The following is a 19103-nucleotide window of genomic DNA, read 5'->3' as shown; positions in this document are numbered from 1 at the left end:
ATATCACTTGCAACTTTTTCTTGTATCAATGGGACTTTAAAATCATTACAAAATCTCAAGCTTATATCATGCAACCTGAAACAACGGTGTTTTAGATTACATGAGAGCTGTAGCTTAAACAATGCAAAGGGCTAACTGGCACCAATTCAACCTCTGCACATTGTGAATCAACCTGCGAGCCCAGCTGTTAACTGAACATGTTAAAATCACCACAGAACTGTACCATTAAACCAACTCCCCCTTCAATTTCCAGTTTTAAAGCTTATCTCTGAGTTTTTACCTGCTAGTGTCACAAGCTATAGTCCTAAGTATCTGAGGTCACGGTCTTGTCCTAATTTCAGAGTTGCCGCTATTGTAACCTGGAATGAGACTCAATAGAAGCAAAGTTTACAAGAAACTGCAGTCAATGTCCATACAGTGCTTGGACAAGATACAAGTTAAAGCTAATTAGAAGTTACAAGTGGGCATATGTGAATATTTGGAGGCAGTTGGCATTTCATTAACTTATCTCCAGTAGGAGAACCTGGGTTTAACTTTAGATAATGAAAAACTGTAGTAAAACAAGTGTCTCTGAACATTTCTACAGAAGCCTTTCATATTTAAAAATGGTCACCTGATAAAGAAGGTAACAGGATCTATTGCACAACTTCTTATGGGAAGATTTTGAAGCAGTTGCAAGTGTATTGCAGAGTCACACGGCCAAGACCTAGGAGATCAAATTCAAAACCCTGTGGTGGTAGATACTGAAGAGCTAGGGAACAACAACTTTTTTTTTAGCCAGGGAACAACAACTTTTTTTTTTAGCCAGCCGTAAAAGTTATTGAGAAAAAAAACAGAAAAGTACTGACCTTTAAAAAATTGTTATAAAGCAGGGAACATTTAAAAGTCAGCAAGGCCTCCTGTTCTCAATTTGAGTATAACCGGTTTATGTCTGAACAAACATTACAGCTTTGTTCCTGCAAAAGCTCTCCCACTTGCAAAACTTGTTAACACTATTTAGCCCACTACATTTGCCACCAAATGTCACTTTCAGGAGTACTCTTGGGAAAGGGAATTTCACAAAACCACCCTGGACAAGTCACCTGGTGAGTAACACAAGCAGGTTTTGACCACATAAGAGAAAAGAAAAACAAGAGCTGAACCATGTGCAGTTTCCTCTAGCTTAAAGCAAACAGTGATAGAGGCATCCTACACATTTCCAATGTCAAAATGAGAAATAGCTTCAGATAATCTCAACTTCAGAACAAGATCTGGGGTTGTGCCTAAACCAGGCATTAGTATGAGATACATCAGGACCTATTACAAGTTCTACATATACACACACCAAATCACCACATTCAAGTTAAGTCATTCTTATCAGAAGTAAGCCAGCCTTAACATACTGGAGTACCTAATTCCAGATACTGCATTATTTTAATATAGCCATTATCTATTGGTTAAATGTTTCTCTGACCTTATTAAAACTAAAATCAGGTTTTAATGCATTAAAGTAGTGTTAAAATGGTCAAAGAAGCAGACACAAACCTATTTCTGCAAGCCTCATCTTCAAACCTGGAAGTTACTTCCCTTCTGCACTCTTAAGAGTAGTTTCAGGAACATTGCTCAGACACGACAAACCACAGACTGTGCAAATCACAAGAGCAGTAACTGCGGACAATGGCAAAGTGCAAACAGCAGTGTTAACTTTTTGGGTGTCCAGAGATTTAATAATTTCTCTACACCATTCTGCAGCTCTTCACTTGTTCACGGCTTTCCATTAACAATGGAGAGAAAAGCACCAGTGTTATTTATTATTCAGCAGCCCAGACTGAAAAAAAAAAAAATCAAGAATTAGTTTCAGCAAAATATACACATGAACACCAGTGGACCTTTACCATTTCTGTTGTTATCCACAAATTGCAGTCTCATAGCCAGTCTAAACCTTAGAGAGGGAAATACTAGTGACTGGAAGCAACAAATTTTAGAAATCAAACTCCAGGAGTACAAAACATTAGATTTTATTTAATTAATTTTAAGGCTTAAGAAAAAAAATATACTGAAGGTCATTCAGAAAAGCCATCTCAAAAGAAGAGACAGAACCTCTCTTTCCACTGGATAAAGAACATTCAAGTTGCATGATAACCCACAGGCGGTAGGGGGAAGGAAGAGGAAAGGATGGAATGGGGAGACAAAGAACAAGGCAATTCTATGTATAAGCCAATTGCCACATCAACCTCAATGGAGTGGAGGTACAAGTCTATCCACATGGCACTGTATGAGGGTGACCAAAACTAAAGACCCCTTGGGAAGAAATATTCAGGTTTTCAGGAAGCCACTGAAGCTCCTTTGGTCACTGCACTTTTTTCAGTGCTTATGTTCACCCTCCTCTTCACATACAGGGAAACTGTGTCCAAATGCAGGTATATTAAAGAAACAAAAGGGCAGTTGCAATGTCAAACATACTGATAAATAAATACATTGCTTCACAGAAATAAATTGTGCTCATTTCTGAGAAATAAAAGCAATCACACTGAACTTTCCTTCTCTCAGTCTAGTTATTCAAGTCTGATCTCATATTTGACATCTTCATTAAAAACCTTGTTTCCATTGTAGTGTTTGTGGAGTTGTTCCAAATGCAACCACTGAAATCTCAACATCAGCAATTTATCAAACCTCTCTTTGTGAGATCATTGAATTGCTTCTCCTTCGAGGCTTCAGAAGCAGGCTCACACGCAACGGCTTTTGCTGACAAGACTCTTTTAAACCATAACCTAAATCTTTAGCCATGAAGTCACTGCAGGTCCAGAGAGAAAGTATTAAATATAACTCAGTAGAAAGTCGTAAGAAAGTATTCCCATTCCAAGTCTGAAATTACACTAGCCATGTGCACCACCAATGGGGGTGCACTTCAAAATGTCTAGGGGTAAACCAGCCTACAGCCCCAGGGTTTTAGAAGTGATACTGAATAAGCAGAGTAGTTTATCCACAGTGAAAACAAATCACACCATGAATTTAAAGATCCTCCATAGGTTGAACATGCTCTCTTGAATTCAGTTCCAAATAAATGGAGCATTGATACAAAGCTGGTGTTAATATGGCCACAGCCAATAAGAACAAACTGTGGAAAGACAACACTTCAATTAAGTTCTGTTTTGCATACAAAAAGTACTTCAAAAAGAAACCAAGTATTCATTTGTCTTCAGGCAACTTGGCAAGATTTGCAGACACTGGAATCCTGATCCATGACACTAGCTCTTGTCAGCAGCTAATTTCAGTGCATAAACTCCACAGATATCTTTGACACCATGATGATTTTCACCAACTGCTGAAATTACTTCCCAGCATTAGGAGCTTTCTGTGTCAAAAAGCAGCAAAGGGAAACATACTCCCTAGATGCAATTTTCAATGCAATATTTTATGAATAAAAAGTTACAAATAGAAAGCAACCTTCTCCAATTTTACATACATCAGATTATTACACATAACCTTTATAGAGTAAGTTGGTTGATGACATGTTGTAAAGTTTCAAGCACCAGAGTTTAAAGCCAAGGTTGCTGGACACTGCTTTGCTGCTTGCAAAGTAGCAGTAACAGCAGCATATTTTTGGCTGCTCCTAATGGACTAGATTCAACAAATAAGTAATACAGACCTCAAATTCAAGGTTCTACAGAAGAAATGCCTCTCGCTCTCCCCTCAGTGATCTACTGCTATTGTTTCCTTGTCCCCCCAGTGATCTACTGCTACTGTTTCCTTGTTATATATCAAAGCTAAAAAAACCATCAGTGTAATTCTAGCAATTTTACTTTCAGGTTTTCAGATGAGTAATAGCAGACTGTTCTCTGCTACTGTAAGGAAATCAGCCATCCTCAGACAAGCTTCCTTTTCCTATTGTGTCTCAATCACTGGCCACAAAAAGAATTATGAAAGCTGAACTGAAGTACGCATCAGAAGTACAGCATTGTCTGTGAAGTGTTTCACAGATTAAAAGCTAGAAGGATGTCTGGACAATCAATACAGACACAAGGATTCTTATTGTTGATCAACTTTTGCAAGTGAAATGTTCAATACATGCATAATAGAAAAAAGGACATTAGAGATATTTAAAAGTTTGGCTTCCTAAGAAAGCCATATACTTTGGAAATACAAGTATTAAATCCTTCAGGCAGACTACGCGTAGTAAAATATCATTATAAAAATATATACTTTTCTAAAATTTACACTATGTTAGGCACTGTAAATACACCTGCTCTCTCTGAAAAAAATTGGTGGAAGCAGTAAACAGTGTTAGTTATATGGTCCACAGTAAAACTGACAGCTACAGCTACTTCCAAGAACTTTTCAGTCACATACTTCTATCTTAAAGCTAAAAATACTATGCCAAAGTCTTTTAGAGAAGACTGGAACTCTTACTGAACTACAGAACCATCTACTGAACCCCCAAGAAGGGAGGACAGGAAAAGAGTTTAGTTTTCTTCTGATAAAAATAAAAAAATTTACTTCAGCAGGAGTAGTTCAGTTTGATACAGAAAATTACTGTGAAGAAATCATTCTGGTTCACCATACTGTGACTGGCATTTGAACCATGTATCAGAATACAAGCAGAACTGATGATTCAATAGCTTTACAGAAGATTCAAAAATTCAACAATTATAATCTTTCACTAAATGTGTATTTCCTCACTAAAAAACAGACTTCAGTAGGGATCAATGCTGAATTTAATGTTTTTCATCAGTCCTAGTATTAGCAGTTAGGACTTGTGAAGATCAGTATAGCAGTTGTGAAAGAAACTAGAAGAAAGACAAAAAACATCAACAGCTAGCATAGCATGCTTGCTACCTACTGAAACAAGCTGCATTTTGAAATTTCTGCAGACAGCACTTTTTGAAGATATTACTGATCAATAAAAAGCTAAGCATTTTTAAAGAGTTTTTTCTTCTATAAATAAAGAATATTTACATTTTTTTTTCCACACAGGAAACAGCATCAGGGATTCACAGCCCCTTGCCTGAAATGGAGATTTCTAACATATAATGCTACAGATAGTCAGATTTTTCCTCTGTTGAGAAAAGGCTTGCATTTTCAAAACAGCATGGGTTACTCAAGCTCTGATGCTGAGCACAAGTTCCTGCTCCCGAGACATCTACGTTATTCCCTGTCAAACTGAAATATCCCTATTTCTGCACAACTGAAAATCAATGAAAGAACTAGACAATTTCTGACTTTCCAGTTTCCAATACCATGACACTTATGGTTGCTGGGTATCTTGCCAAAAAATGACTGCATGAGTCTACTGGAGAGATTAAAATGATTTCAAGATTCTGAAGAAATCAGCACGCCTTCTGAAAAGATTACTTTTTGAGATCAATGATGGTTGGGAGTGAAAACAGAACAATCTTCATGGTAATCCTGCAAGGAAAGAGTTTACAGCAGTTTTATGTCTCCTTGCTACAATCTTTAAAATCTGTTCCACTGATGTCTTGTGAAATTCCATTTCTTCCTCAGAGATCAATGCTGGTGCACTGAGTTGTCTCATTAGAAAAAAGGTAGACAGGTGTGCAGTCGGAGATTTTTTTTTTTGTACCAGCTTCTAACAAAAAGCACGAGCAGGGTAAAATCCACGTAAGGCTTTTAATAACAGGAGTACTTCATGGTCTGTGCATTTCTTCCACCTTGGTGTCTGACCAATAACTGTAAAATATACTGTTTTGCAACACGTGTCTGCTTTTATATTCAGAAGGCATTACCTGCCTTTACAGCTTCAATATCAGAAATCAATGTCCTGGCTAGGAAAATCCCAAAAATCTAAAAAGACAAAAAACCAAACCATTAGTGAGATGAAACACTTGTAATGTACCAGTCTGCAAGACGTTTCTAAAAACTTACGAGGCTATTACCATCAGTCATTATTGCAGAATGGGAACCTACTTCATATGTGTTCTATTACACTGTACTGATGTCAGTGCAACTACCCTTGTGAATAAAGATATGCATTCAAAGTGTTTACAGGTTCAGATATCATTTCATAGCCAGGATCATCCGTCAAAGCATAGGTATTACTAAAAAGTAATAAAGGCAGCAGAATCTTGTAGGAAATAAAACTCATGAGAAAAAGATGCTTTCATGTAACACTTCAGGAGCATTCAAAATAAGCTCCTAGATGCCCTACAGCTGGAAGAAATCCACTTAGCCAAGTTTGAGTCTTATAACACTCACACTTACGTACTGCTAAAGCTACAAATCAGGCATTTTCATTCATTCCACAACTTGGGATAATCCAGTCAATTTTCTGATCAATTTTTTTTAAATACATACAGAATGTACAGTTACCTGTACTAAAATGAAATTCTTGTCACAAACAGTAGTAGGAAAAGTCCCAGATTATTCTGAGACATTTAAATTTGAAATTTTTACTTTCACTCAAGTTTTCAGGGAAATCTTCCTTTACAAATTGAAGATAAATCCATAACTCAGCACATTTCCTGAAACATTCTTAGAAAAACAAAGACTGGGGTGAAGTTTTGGAAAAGCCAAAAGATTTGTTTTAGAAGCAATCAGGTTATGTCTAACTCTCAGTCTCACCATGAAATAGTTTAATGCACAAGAAAGACCCAATTTGAAAATACAAGTGACTGTGAAAGTGGTTTCACAGAGACTCAGGACATTAATAAGAACAACAACATCAAGTTATTGTCAGTCACACTGCCAAAAGATTAGACTTCATATCTTGAAGATCTTCCTAACTGAAGGTGCTGTTCTCAGGACAGCATCTCAAAGCCATGAAAGCACTATCATTAGACGGTGATAAAGTATCAAAAACCAAGCAACAGAAAGCAGTATTGCCACGGCTGGAAAAAGGTGTTTTGCCAGCACTCTATACTCAACTATTTTCAGTTAAATGGAAAATACATTTTGTAGTAGATTTACAAGTTTGTTATTTCCCACTAGAAGTGAAGCAGTACCATAGCAAAGAAATTTAGGTAAGTGTAAACAACTGCCACAATGAAAAGAGGATCCACCTTGAAAGAAGTAATCTGATATGTTCTACTGAGAATTTTGGTTCTTTTTCTTTGATGTACCAAGCACCAATAAGGTACAGGAAGAAGTCACAGCAACTCCTTCATCTAGTTCTGCTCATATCACATTTGCAACCTGTTCACCAAATTTCCCTGCTCTTCTGTTCTCAACTTTTTTTTTTTGAGTAGTATGCTACATGCCACTTACAGCCAGCTGAGTGGTAATCTTAGCATGAAGGACAGAATTGTATTTTAGTCATTTCACATTTGTGATAGAAGGCTGTAGTTCAGATCTACTGGAATAGATGACCAGATGATCTCCCCTCCCTCACGGCATATTGAAATAGAAGAAATATTATTGTATCACATTATTTCATATAATAATCATATATTAGCATATCGCTACATTAATGTATAACAATATACATCACAATCATCATATACCATACTATAATTGTACTGTATTTTTATAATGACCTTCATTGCTTTGCGGAATATAATTTCAACAGAATTAGTTGCTACTAGATATTTTCAAAGTTCCCATTCCTGTAATTATATTTTTGCCATGTTATTCTCACATGTAAAAAAATCCAGTGTCAAAATATTTACTCTCTCTCTCTCCATAACTACTTTTACCTTCAGCTGGTCTGTATCTGCAAACTTGAAGCTTTTTTTCAAAGTAGCATAACAAAAGCAGCTAACCTGGAGCAGTGAGATAGCTATGAAGACACCTGCAACGATGTAGATATTTCGGGGTAACCAAGCTTCGAGAGCAAGAATACATCCTTTGACAAAAATCTGATCATCCCATTGACTCTTGCTCTGCATGTAGAGATGAAGAATAAGAATATTACTTTTCTGCCCAAGTTTATTACAAGATCAGTCAATCACATGATATAGCTAAACTAACGATTTGTCACTTATGCAGTAATGTTTCTAACCAGACTCCAGAAACACATATAAACCCAGATTATATCAGGGAATGTCAGACATTGATGTTAGTATCTTCCTGCAAATCCTGTTATTAGAATACTTTAGAATTAGCAGATAATAGAATTCAGAGTTAGACTATTGTAACTAATAACTGAAATGCACATTTGAAATGCAAGTCCTATCCCTTTTCGAAACACACCTTTCCCTTTACCTGTTCCATCACTTGTTTTCTCCACCCTCCCACAATACAAATTCACTTTAAACAAAGGAAAATCTCTACCACACTCTACTTGTAGTATGATGTAGCATAGTCTATTAGTTCCCAGAATTTTAAGCTGACTTATCTATCAACTCCACTGCTTTTATAGTTTTGCCTATGCAGGCAGAGAACATGACAGATAGCAAGATCCCAGCACCTTACCTTCTTTCTGACATCATAGCCACACTGTGTATTCACAACTTTTTGCTGTAAAGCAAAAGAGATTTAAGAAATCAATTGAATTCTACTCACTTCTCTTCACAGGAAGTTTTTCTGTCTTTTAGATTCACAGACAAATCAGGACTGCCAGAGCCAGCCATTTTAAGAAGCATTTTTAATAGATGCGAGCAAAGCACTACCAGAACACAAGAAAAGTAATGAAAAAGCAGAGGTGTATAGTAGCAGGAAAACATCCTCTACCAGAAATCCCAGCTGCTTCTATCACTTGGCTTTCAACTAGCAAGGACTTTTTAACATGAAGCATAGCAACTGTACTGCCAGCATACAGATAAGACATCTGCATTTCCAAGATCAGTTTCATGTTAGCTACTTCCCATAACATCTAAACACCGAGGTAACAATAAAGGTACCAGGCTGATTTATTTACACCTGCAGTGGAGAAATATGCCTTTCAAGTGGTATACAACTTGCTATCCCAATCAGTTAAAACAAGAAACAGCTAGAAGCTACTTGAGCCCCCTCAGTTGACAGTTCAGTCTCACACATAACCCAGCTCCAAGATATACCTAGTCTTGAAGCCAGAACACTCCAGTTGTAGATCCCAAGTAGGAAGACCACAAACATCTTTCAGATCACAACCCCACACAACCCAATGACAGTATTTATATCCAAAGATGCAAAGACATTCCCTTTAAGAAGTTTGTCTTCTCTGTATGAGACTTACAAAACATATGTATTACACAATTACAGCATAATTTACACAATGCATAGTGAGTTATATAGAAATATTAGGAGTAGAACCTCATATTAAAGATTTAAACACACTTATGTCTCCTTAAATACAGTACCAGCAACAGAAAAAGTTGCAGTGGAATAGTACTGCTCCAAGTTAAAGTAGAAATTACTGGGGAATCTGAACATGGAATATTTGCCTGACAAAGTCTTTCCTTGGCTGATTTCCAAGACAATCAAAAGCCTTAGTATAACCTACCAATGGCTATCTGCTCTGCACAAGGATTGCTGGACTGACTTTGAGCTGTAACTATTCCCACTAATACTATAAAGCATTATATGTTAGTTCCTACCTCCACATTTTGGCTTCCACTGAAAGGGTCAGATTCCTAAACGTTAGTACACAGATCTAACCAATAAGCACCTAAATCCTGCCAAAACCAGAGAATTGACTCAAATGCTTTAAACTGAGTTTGTGCATGAGCACTTTACTAGTCACTAATAAACAATCAGCAAATGGAGTTACTCCTACTTGTCTGGCAGAGGGGCGGTGTAACATTAATTCTAGCTGGGGCAAACGCACTGCTTAGTGCTCTCAGGTCCTTACAAGCTAGATAACAGAGGCCAGGAATTCAAGAAAACAACACACTGGGAATAATAAAAAAAATATCAGCCACCAACACTTGCAGACTCAAGCCATACAAAAATAGCTTGAATTCCTGGTGCCCATACATTTTCAGCTGTATAACAGGTTGCCACATTTGGACTCTTAAAAAGGATGGAATAGAAACATGAAAAGAGTTTGTCTGTGCAAGAGTAATTTTTGATCATTTAGAAGACCTTTTAAAGCCCTTAAAAAGCCAGGAAACAACTTACGGCAGGATCGGGTATACAACAGGAAAAAGGAACACCGCACTTCTCACGACTCTTGCTGTCACTGCTGCAGTTAAAGTATATGTTAAAGTCCCAGTCATCTGGACCTTGGGCACCACAGCAATGGTTCTGCAACAAATAAACAAACACTTAGCATTTGGGGGTATTTTAGAGACAATTTATCCACTAAACAAACTCTCTGAAATGATATTCGTTCATCATCTTCACTTTCTCTAAGGCTGTGCAGAATCAATAGCAACATCAGAGTAAAAAAATGAGTAATCGATACCATGGCTCTATGAAATCAAAGCAATATATTTGGCATACTGCTCCTGGAAATAGGTGTCAGCGTAACGAACGAAATTATAAAAATTATCACTTTAGATGTAATTGCTAGATGCAATCAGTGTACATTCATAAATGGTGCAACAAAATAGTTTATACAAATGCTTCACACCCTATTATTTCCAAGTCAACCAAAATCAGAAAAACTACGAAAAATGTTTCTTTAAATTTGTGACTCCATCCTTGATTCTTCATAAATCAACAAGTTTTCTTCTCCTTGTTTACTGTAAAAAGTGGATCCAAATATTTGTGAATACACTTCCTTTCTCTTAGATGAGAAGGTTTTCATATCCAAGTGAATTAACTGGTAAAGTCTCACTAGCTCAAGGGTCAGTCAACTCTAGAAGTATTTCACATAAGTTTCTTGACCTAAACAGGGTAATGTAATTACCCTAACTGCAGATTGGGGAAATCCCAACATTTCAAGGAATGTTCAATTCCTGGAACTAATGAAAGCTAGTTTCTTATTAAGTTATGCCTTGCAGTTTACTGGCCTGGATATTTAAGGGCGCAAATTCTTCCCTATAATTTGAGTACTTGAAATGTTATACCATCAGAGATTTTCCTGGTACTTCGTGAAATTCCAGCCTCTTGGGATATCTCTAGCATCTCTCCTCTGCCCACTGCCCGTCTTCACAAAACTTATTAACCTAACTGTCTGTGAGACCACCAAAACTTGAAGTCAGTAAATGGATTCAGAAGTTACCAGGTTGTGACAGATACTGATGTGAACAGAGAGCAGAATTGTTTACACATAGTTTTCACAGGAACTATGACTAAAGAGCTGAACAGAATAGTCAGAATAGAAAACACACCAAGAAAAAGTGATTTTAAATCACTAATACGTTTACCATGAAGAAAGCAAAGACGTTAATTTTGTCTTTCTAGTCCCTCCTCCCTCGCACATCTACACCTTTGTGAAAAGCCATACAACCACTAAAAATGCTAATCTGCCTTAGTAAGGTACAGACTATGAGGTCACTTACAGGCCTGAAAGTAATATAATTAGCCAGAGCAAGGAGCTGCCTACAAAAAGCTCTCTGGGTCCCACGGCACACACTGAGAACAGAGCAAGTCAGCCTAAGGAGCATGGCTTCTTCGAAGATGGGCTTCAGCGAGGCATTTGAACACACTGCTGCACCTTGTTGTTCAACCCTTGCAGAACTACACTTGCTAATCCACACTGCATACTTCCCCTCCTTCCTCAGTACTTTCAGGTATGGATCAATGACAGGCCAATTCAGAGATTTTTCTAGTTTTTCCTTTTTCAGGTTTATTAGCTTGTTAATCTGGCTAGCAAACTCCTTTTAGTAAGCTCAGCCTTCTATTTTCATTGAAAAGTATTTAACTGGAGTTCAACTGTAAATCAGCTTAGCGTATTAGCCTGGCTGACTCCACTGAAACTACATAACCAGAAAGAGCAACAACAGAGCAGACAACACTGCGACAATTGCTGGTGTTGGTCATGGCCAGAAGGAGCCCTACCTTACAAAAAGGTGCCCTTAGCACCAAAAGCTAAAGCAACACAGCACTGAAATCCATCCAGGCAGCTTAGTCAGAGGATGCTTCCATACCAATGCATGCAAGAGTGAATGAACAGAATAGGTAAGCTGCTGGTAATATACAGCTGACCAAACTGGTATCCACTCTAAAATGTGCTTTGCTATCAAACTGAGCTGTGACCACAGATTTCTAAGCATGATCTTCTAGAAGATGGAAGACAGACAAAACCAATCTTCTTTCAAGAGGGGAAAAAAATATACAAAGGAGACAGCCATTTTACCTCTTCGTGAAGTACTCGCATATGTACTCTGTTTCTCTCCATACATACTTTTCTAACCACACACAAAAATAAAAATCAGAAGAGTCACCCTCACTGGTTGTTTCCTGGGCATGATTACAAAAGTAGATGATTGAATGAAAGCCACCAGGCCCTTACTAACATGGGCCTTCTCATCTCCTGGTGTACATCACTGTCTTCTGGTAACTGAAGATTTTAGGACCACAGGAGCATAAAATTGTTTCAGTCTTCCTTGACAACTGCCTGACTAGAGACTAGCCTTTCCTAGTTAACGAAAATCCTCTTTTGCTTCAAGATGAGGTGCATCAGAAGATCAAAGGCCATGTGCTGCATCCCTGTACAAGACTGCAGGGCCTCCTAAAGTAAGAGTGCAGGCTACCAGTTCCATCACGCAATTTTTCAGGATAAAGAGGGTTTTTTTGTTGCTCACTTCTCACTTAAACTGGTGCAACACTGATCAGAACAGGGGAGCAAGTCAAGAAGGTCAAAAGGCAGATGGACGCTTGGCAGAGCTTCCACATTCGCAGTTAGAACAGTGCCGTATCTCAGAATATCTTGCCTCCCTGATGCTTTCAATGTAGAAAGAGCAAAACACAACACCTGTAACACGACACTATTAGCTACAGAATATGATAAATCTGTAACAAAGGAATACTTCCAAATCTACATATGCTCATAGAATGCATGAAAGTAGTGACAGGATATGAACTTACAATTTTCTGTAGCGAATCAATGAGGTTCTGGAGGTCAATATCGTCTCGGTAGGATTTAATGTTGTTCTCAAAGAATTCCTTGACCCTGTCCCTCACCCAGTCCTGGAACAGGAAAGCCAGAACTGCCACTGCCAGCTCCAGCAGGAATATAAACACAATTGCTCCACAGAACTGTAAAGAAAAAGTCCCAAATTAGAAAATATCCATTCATTTTGAATGCATCCCTACTCCAACTCCACCAGAAACAGACACAGAGAATTAGGTTAAAATACTCACTCAGTACAGATACCATGAGAACACAGCCTGTTAAATGAGAATACAATGTAAAGAAACCCCCAAGAGGTAGAGTTATCTTTTTGTTTTGGTCACCTGCACTCAACAGTAAAATGAGCACCATACCACAGTCATTATGCACAGCAGTGAAAATTTTAATAAATGAGAATCTGCAAAACACAGGGCTAAAGTAGTCTTGATGTTACTTCTTGGATTGTTTCCAATTTTATAATTTTTTGTCCAGCTTAACTGTTTTCAGATCTAAAGCAAAGAAGAAGCCTCAGTATAAAAACAACCATTTAAGAGATTTCACATCAAAGTCCCCAAGTTTTGCCCACCGAACATTTAGAAGAAATTTTTAAGTTTAAGGGATTTTGTTCTCCCTAAGCCACTATACCATCTCCTCTCTGTAATTCCTAACTGACTAAATATGTTCCAGAACATCACATTTTGTGATATTACATACACAGTGTTAGATTCTGGTATACATACTATAACATCACTGTATAGCAGAATGAAAAAGGGAAGAATAATTTTCCAGAAAGGGGAAAATACACATAGGTTTGAACCTACACTGCTTTTAATATCATTACTCAGAGGCTCATCAGGGGAGTAAGTTTACCATATACATTGTAACAAATCAAATTCTATAAATTCATTATCTGGGTTTGCTACTAGTTCTCCACCCATCATTCCCAGCTTTCACACACATAATAATCCACTCATATAATGATGTTACTTACAAACTTCAGAAGACAGATGTTTTCTCTCAGTGCTCCTACACAACCAGCAAATCCCAAAGTAAACATCACTATTCCGACCACTAAAACAAGCACCACTGGGTCCAGACCATGAAGACCAGTCACCTTCGTCAGATCAGACAATACACCCTGAAAGAGAAAAACAGGATAACAGAAAAAGGTGACCACTATAAGCATGTTTTTCATTTAACATTCCTTCTGGATGTCCATGATTTCCACATGATTCCAAATGAATTGGTTGCAAACCCTTGAGCTTGCCAACAGCGACCCACACAGAAAAGTCTTGTTTTAAAACGGTTATTGATGATACTAATTTTCTTCACCCTAGCAGAGGAAGTATTAATGCAAAGTTATAGCTATTAATTCTTTTAATAAGTAAACCCAGTGCAGTCAACTTCTCAGATTACATTCTCCTAGGTCTATTTGCCAAACAAGCTTCCACAAGATGGTGCCAAAAGCTCAATACTATCACTGAATATTCATTTAGTTTCAAAGCAAAAGAATTAATGCCTTATATTAACATGAAATGCATCAATCAGAAGGGCATTCCAATTCGAAAGTCTTTAAAAAAATAAAGAAAATTTTTCCAATCCTAATGTTTAAGTGGCAGAAAGGGAAAGACATTCTAACTACAAAGCGGGTTGTGGGTGACATTTTAAGGGAGGGGAACAAAATCTTCTTTTGGTTTTCAAGGGAAGCAGATTTTTCTTCTCAACATTTTAGTTATACCCCTTCTACTGCTGCATAGTCTTAGGAATGTGCCTCCAAAATCTTGCAAAAATACAGAAGTAGGGTCTAAATATTCCCCTTGCACCCCAGATAAAATTCTTACACCGAAAGTTATCTATTCCCTATAAGATACTTGCAATTTGCCTAATTTAGCAGTAATAGTTTCTTTTTTGTTAACTATCAAGAGACACCACTTATCTTGACAATAATCTTACCTATTAAGCCTGTATGCCTGTATCTTAGGACAGAATTTCTAATCTATGTAAATGTAATGCTAACACAGTGAAGCCCTTATTTCTAGATCAGGTTTTAAAGAAATTAAGTTTATATACCAGCTACCATTAAAATTCCATCAAATACATATAACACAAGCTTCTCATGTAATGTGCAAGAACAAGATGCAACATGCAGAAGACAGAAGGGACAAACAGCTGAAACTCTTAAAGTTAACAAGAACAATTTGTAGGGACATCCAGACAGCCTTGCAATAGTCTGAGTGTTCATCATACACTCATCAGCAACACATAGAACATTTTAATAAGGACACACTTTCCCTTTAAAACAGAGAAATAACAAAAATCACCACAGTACAATAACCCATAATTACATGTTTGTTATCTTTTGTTTTTTTCTTTACAAAGTATATTCTCAAGCTAACTACATTTAGTGTAAGAGAAAGAGATCAGAGAGACTCATAAAGTAATTCATATAAGCAGTCTAATTCTGTCAAGGGAATGTAAATTCTCATCTTGCTACTCACGTATTTGTGCTAGAGTTAAGTGCAAAGAATAGACAACCTAAGAGAACACCTTGGAAAAATCCGTATCACTTTGTATTTAAATGCTTACTTAACAAAAATAACGTCTTCAAAATACAGGATTATAAAATGCGCACATGGAGAAATTTCATCAGCTGATGAAAAGACACTGATTAATAGTACTATAGTGATACACAGTTCATCTTTCATAAAGTGTTCCATAACAGATCTTGTTAGAGCCGTTAATTTGGCAACAGCAAGACAATAGAGCTTTTACCAAAACTGGTTGAAGGGATGAAAAAAAAATAATTGAACTATAGAATTCAGAATTGCCTTGCAATAGCTGGTGGCTAACAGTTAAAATAGCGTATTAAAAAGTGGTCATGACTTATAGATTTCCCAGCATTCAGAAAGTCTTGGGAAGCAAAGACTTTTCTACTTAGTGTCACTAGTGACACATTTCCATTCTTACAAACTGTAAGACTCACAGCTAACTATCAAACTTGGTCTACTGGGTTAACTATAAGAGTCCCACCTAATCAAACCTTGGCTCAGACCCCACAATCAAGGAAGACATGCCAAGATTAGCTAGGTCTTAATAGAACCAACACACTATGAAACCAAACACTGTGTGACCAGGATGCTGAAACTTTCACAGCTATTTCCAGCCATCTCCTTCCCACACCCAAACTCAAGCTTTTTTCCCCAGACAATCTCACTTGCTCAAGCAACATCTTTTAGAAGAAAACTTCCTCTGATCAAAGCATGTTATGAAGCAAAGTTGGCAGGAACTGGGCTCTATTATTCACTCTCAGATGTTGCTGGTTCACAACAGTTTCTTCATGTTCACATTTGATGTTTACAACAGTCTCTTTTGAAGAGAAGGTTGTGGGGGGTTTTTTGCCTAACAAAAGATGTTAAGTGAAAAATCCTGAAGGAAGGAAGTAAACAAGAGAATTAATTCAGGGGACTATCTCATTCCACTTTACTCATCTCCCTAAGGATGCTTCTGCCTGTGCCATCTGCAGGATGGTAAAAGCTCTTTGAAGCACAGGCTTCCCTTTACAACAGCACCTACATTTCCTACAGCTATACAGAAATGAAGTCCGATACTTATGTCAGTGTCAAAAAGTCTGAAGTCAGTGTCAAAAAAAATCCAAGAATAAAACTCAGCCTTTAAGTCTTCCTTTCAGTCACTTAAAACAGTGAATTAAGAGTTCAACTGCACATGCCCAACTTGTTTTCCACTTTCTTTTAATGTTTGTAAGCATTATGCCACCATCTCAACTGAAGTGTGTTGGCAACGGAGGGCAAACATGGATTGTCTTTAAAAAAATCTCTAATACAGGCCATTAACAAATGCCAAACCAGCTACTGTTCTGAGATACACTAGTATGGAAACTACAAAATACATGTGACAAGGACAGAGTTGATTTCTTATAATGAAGTTCTGTAAACTGGATGTTGATTGTCACAATATCACACCACCACTGACTATAACACAAACATGACATGCACATACCTTTAGACAGTTTACATACCTCTGTGTACAAACACAAACAAAGATCAGCAGACTAAATAATAAGTACACTTAATCATAGAATAAGTTAAGGTTGGAAAAGACCTGCCTGACACAGTGGAGCCCAAAACTGGACATAGTACTCCAGATGCAGCCTGAAGCGTGATGAATATTTTTGGAAGAAACTCCTCCCTCAACCACTAGCCACATTGGTGCTAATATAGCCCAGCATGCTGTTGGCCTTGACATGAGGACATACCTGATATTCAACTTTCTGATAAACAGGAGCTCAAGGTTTTTTCCTCACAAAGCTGCTTTCTAGGCAGTCAACCCCCAGCTCATACTGATGCATGGAGTTACTCCATCTTAGGCACAGGATTTTGCATTTGCCTTTTCTTAAATAACTTTCATAAGATTCCTGTCATCCCATTTCTCCATGCTCTTGAAGTCCCTCTAAATAAGTTTTGCTTTGAAGTAGACTGACTGCTCCCTCTCCATTTGTTATTAGCCATGAACTTGCTGGAATGAAGTTAGGCTGACTAGCCTCTCATTTCCCAGATCTTCCTCTGTGTCCTTCTTGAAATGGTTTTACCAATAAAACCTGTTTTCCTGATGAGAGGGCTCAGTGTTACTCACTTTGCTTCTATTAACAGTTTATAATTCACTTTCTCTTAGTGATTTTTGCAGTATCTCTTGGGTGACAGACATTAACATCTACGCAGTTTTTGTGTAGACTTTTAAAGTGTTATGCAATTTAACTTTTACGTGACTGTTCAGAATAACAAAACCTAGTTAAGATCATAAGGATAGGCCAATTAGTTACACCACTTAAAGACTGGATTTGACTCAAACAGGTAACGCAAATCGGGATGGGTAACATTTTTACATACAGTATTTTCAACATTTCTCACAAATCAGCATTCTCATTTTGACATATAATCAGCTAGAGGAGATGCACACGATTTATATCCAGAAAAAGAGACTGCTGAGGAATCAATCTGAAGAGTAGTCCTAGTGGAAAAACAAAAAGACAAGAAAAAACAGAGAAGTGAAAGAGACCCAATGTGCTTCATGTTGCACTAAGAGACAGGATGTTCAAAACTCTTCCACCACCTGTAGTTTATCTTTGGGTTTACTACTGCAGCACAGCTTCTGGAATGTTTTTCCTCTTACTTCCCATCTATTGTTCACCAAGGTGTTTATCTGTAAACAGACAGATCCCTACAGGCACTATGGCCAAAGAATGGCACTAGTATGAAAGACTGTCCACACAGCACAGAACAGACATGAAAAATAATGTATAGATTTCATGAGCCGTTCAGAAGTTCAAAAACACAGGAAAAGCTCTGAAGCACTTATTTGCAAGATAGGACAGAGCAGCAATAGTTCAGACAAAATTTTAAGAAATGAAGACAGAAAGAGTCTGTCTTTGCCTTTTAGTAACTTCAGTGTACCATAAAGTCCATTTGGCAAATGGAGGTAGTTGCAAGCCAGTCATTTCCAACCACACAGATCCTATGTGCTTCTCTACAGAACAGAAGATAATGTCTGAACATGAGAGAATACAAATTCAAGACAAGTTTAACACCCTCCCTAAAGGGTTGGAAAGAAAATCCTTTTATAACAACAGAATAGGAGGTAAATGCATTTGTGTGTGGAGATAGGCTGCTTACTATATATCAATGATATCACTAATCTAGTTGTGAGAATGTGTGCACACACATAGGGAGCAGGTAGAAGGAGAATAAACACCTCAGCATTAAGATCATCATAAAACTCTTTCACTCCCAAAAAGTGGAGGAATCCCAGAACCTCTCCGTATGTGGATAGCTGCTGCATATAAGCACTCTTATTAAGGAAATGTTACACTACAATGGTAATTAAAGTGTTCCTATTCAGCAGCACAACTGAACAGTGAGGGCACCTGCCCTCCACTGTTAATTAAGGTGCAGATCAGTAAATCTGCTAGCAATTGTCACTTTTTCCTACTGCTTGCAGTCATGTTAAAGCCATGCTTTTACATTCATAACAAGGGGATGAATCATTCATTTCCATACCTATACCATCTCTTCTCTTGTAACAGGAGAACTCTGTAGGTACATGCCTGCACAGACTTCCTCTGACTGAGGAAGTTATTCAGCTGAAAGAAACCTTTGCCAAAAGTAAGTGTTATTCAGCTAAATAATGTTCTCCAATTTTGTTCCTCTACATGGAGACAATCATTTAAGCAGCTCCA

At 37.5% G+C, this 19103-nt stretch overlaps 1 protein-coding gene across 4 annotated transcripts in view; it reads right to left on the bottom strand.

Moving 5' to 3' along the window:
- The window catches only part of TSPAN14 (tetraspanin 14), a 60286-nt gene that overhangs the window by 14676 nt on the left and 26507 nt on the right, over window positions 1–19103 (bottom strand). For 2 of the 4 annotated variants that reach the window (XM_050898712.1, XM_050898713.1), the window contains exons 4-9: window positions 13845–13991; window positions 12829–12999; window positions 9973–10098; window positions 8347–8391; window positions 7695–7814; window positions 1974–5781 (exon numbers count right to left, since the gene is read on the bottom strand). In XM_050898712.1, coding sequence (XP_050754669.1) covers window positions 5710–5781; window positions 7695–7814; window positions 8347–8391; window positions 9973–10098; window positions 12829–12999; window positions 13845–13991 — 681 coding nt within the window. In that variant the 3' untranslated portion in view covers window positions 1974–5709. Of the gene's footprint in view, window positions 1–1973; window positions 5782–7694; window positions 7815–8346; window positions 8392–9972; window positions 10099–12828; window positions 13000–13844; window positions 13992–19103 lie in introns of those variants that run through there. The other 2 variants (XM_050898715.1, XM_050898714.1) reach the window with 1 other exon arrangement.

The sequence above is a fragment of the Gymnogyps californianus genome, chromosome 6 (assembly GCF_018139145.2).
Source record: "Gymnogyps californianus isolate 813 chromosome 6, ASM1813914v2, whole genome shotgun sequence".
Classification (NCBI taxonomy): Eukaryota; Metazoa; Chordata; class Aves; order Accipitriformes; family Cathartidae; genus Gymnogyps; species Gymnogyps californianus.
The sequence above is the reverse complement of the archived record's forward strand: the minus strand, read 5'-3'. Positions and strand labels throughout refer to the sequence as shown.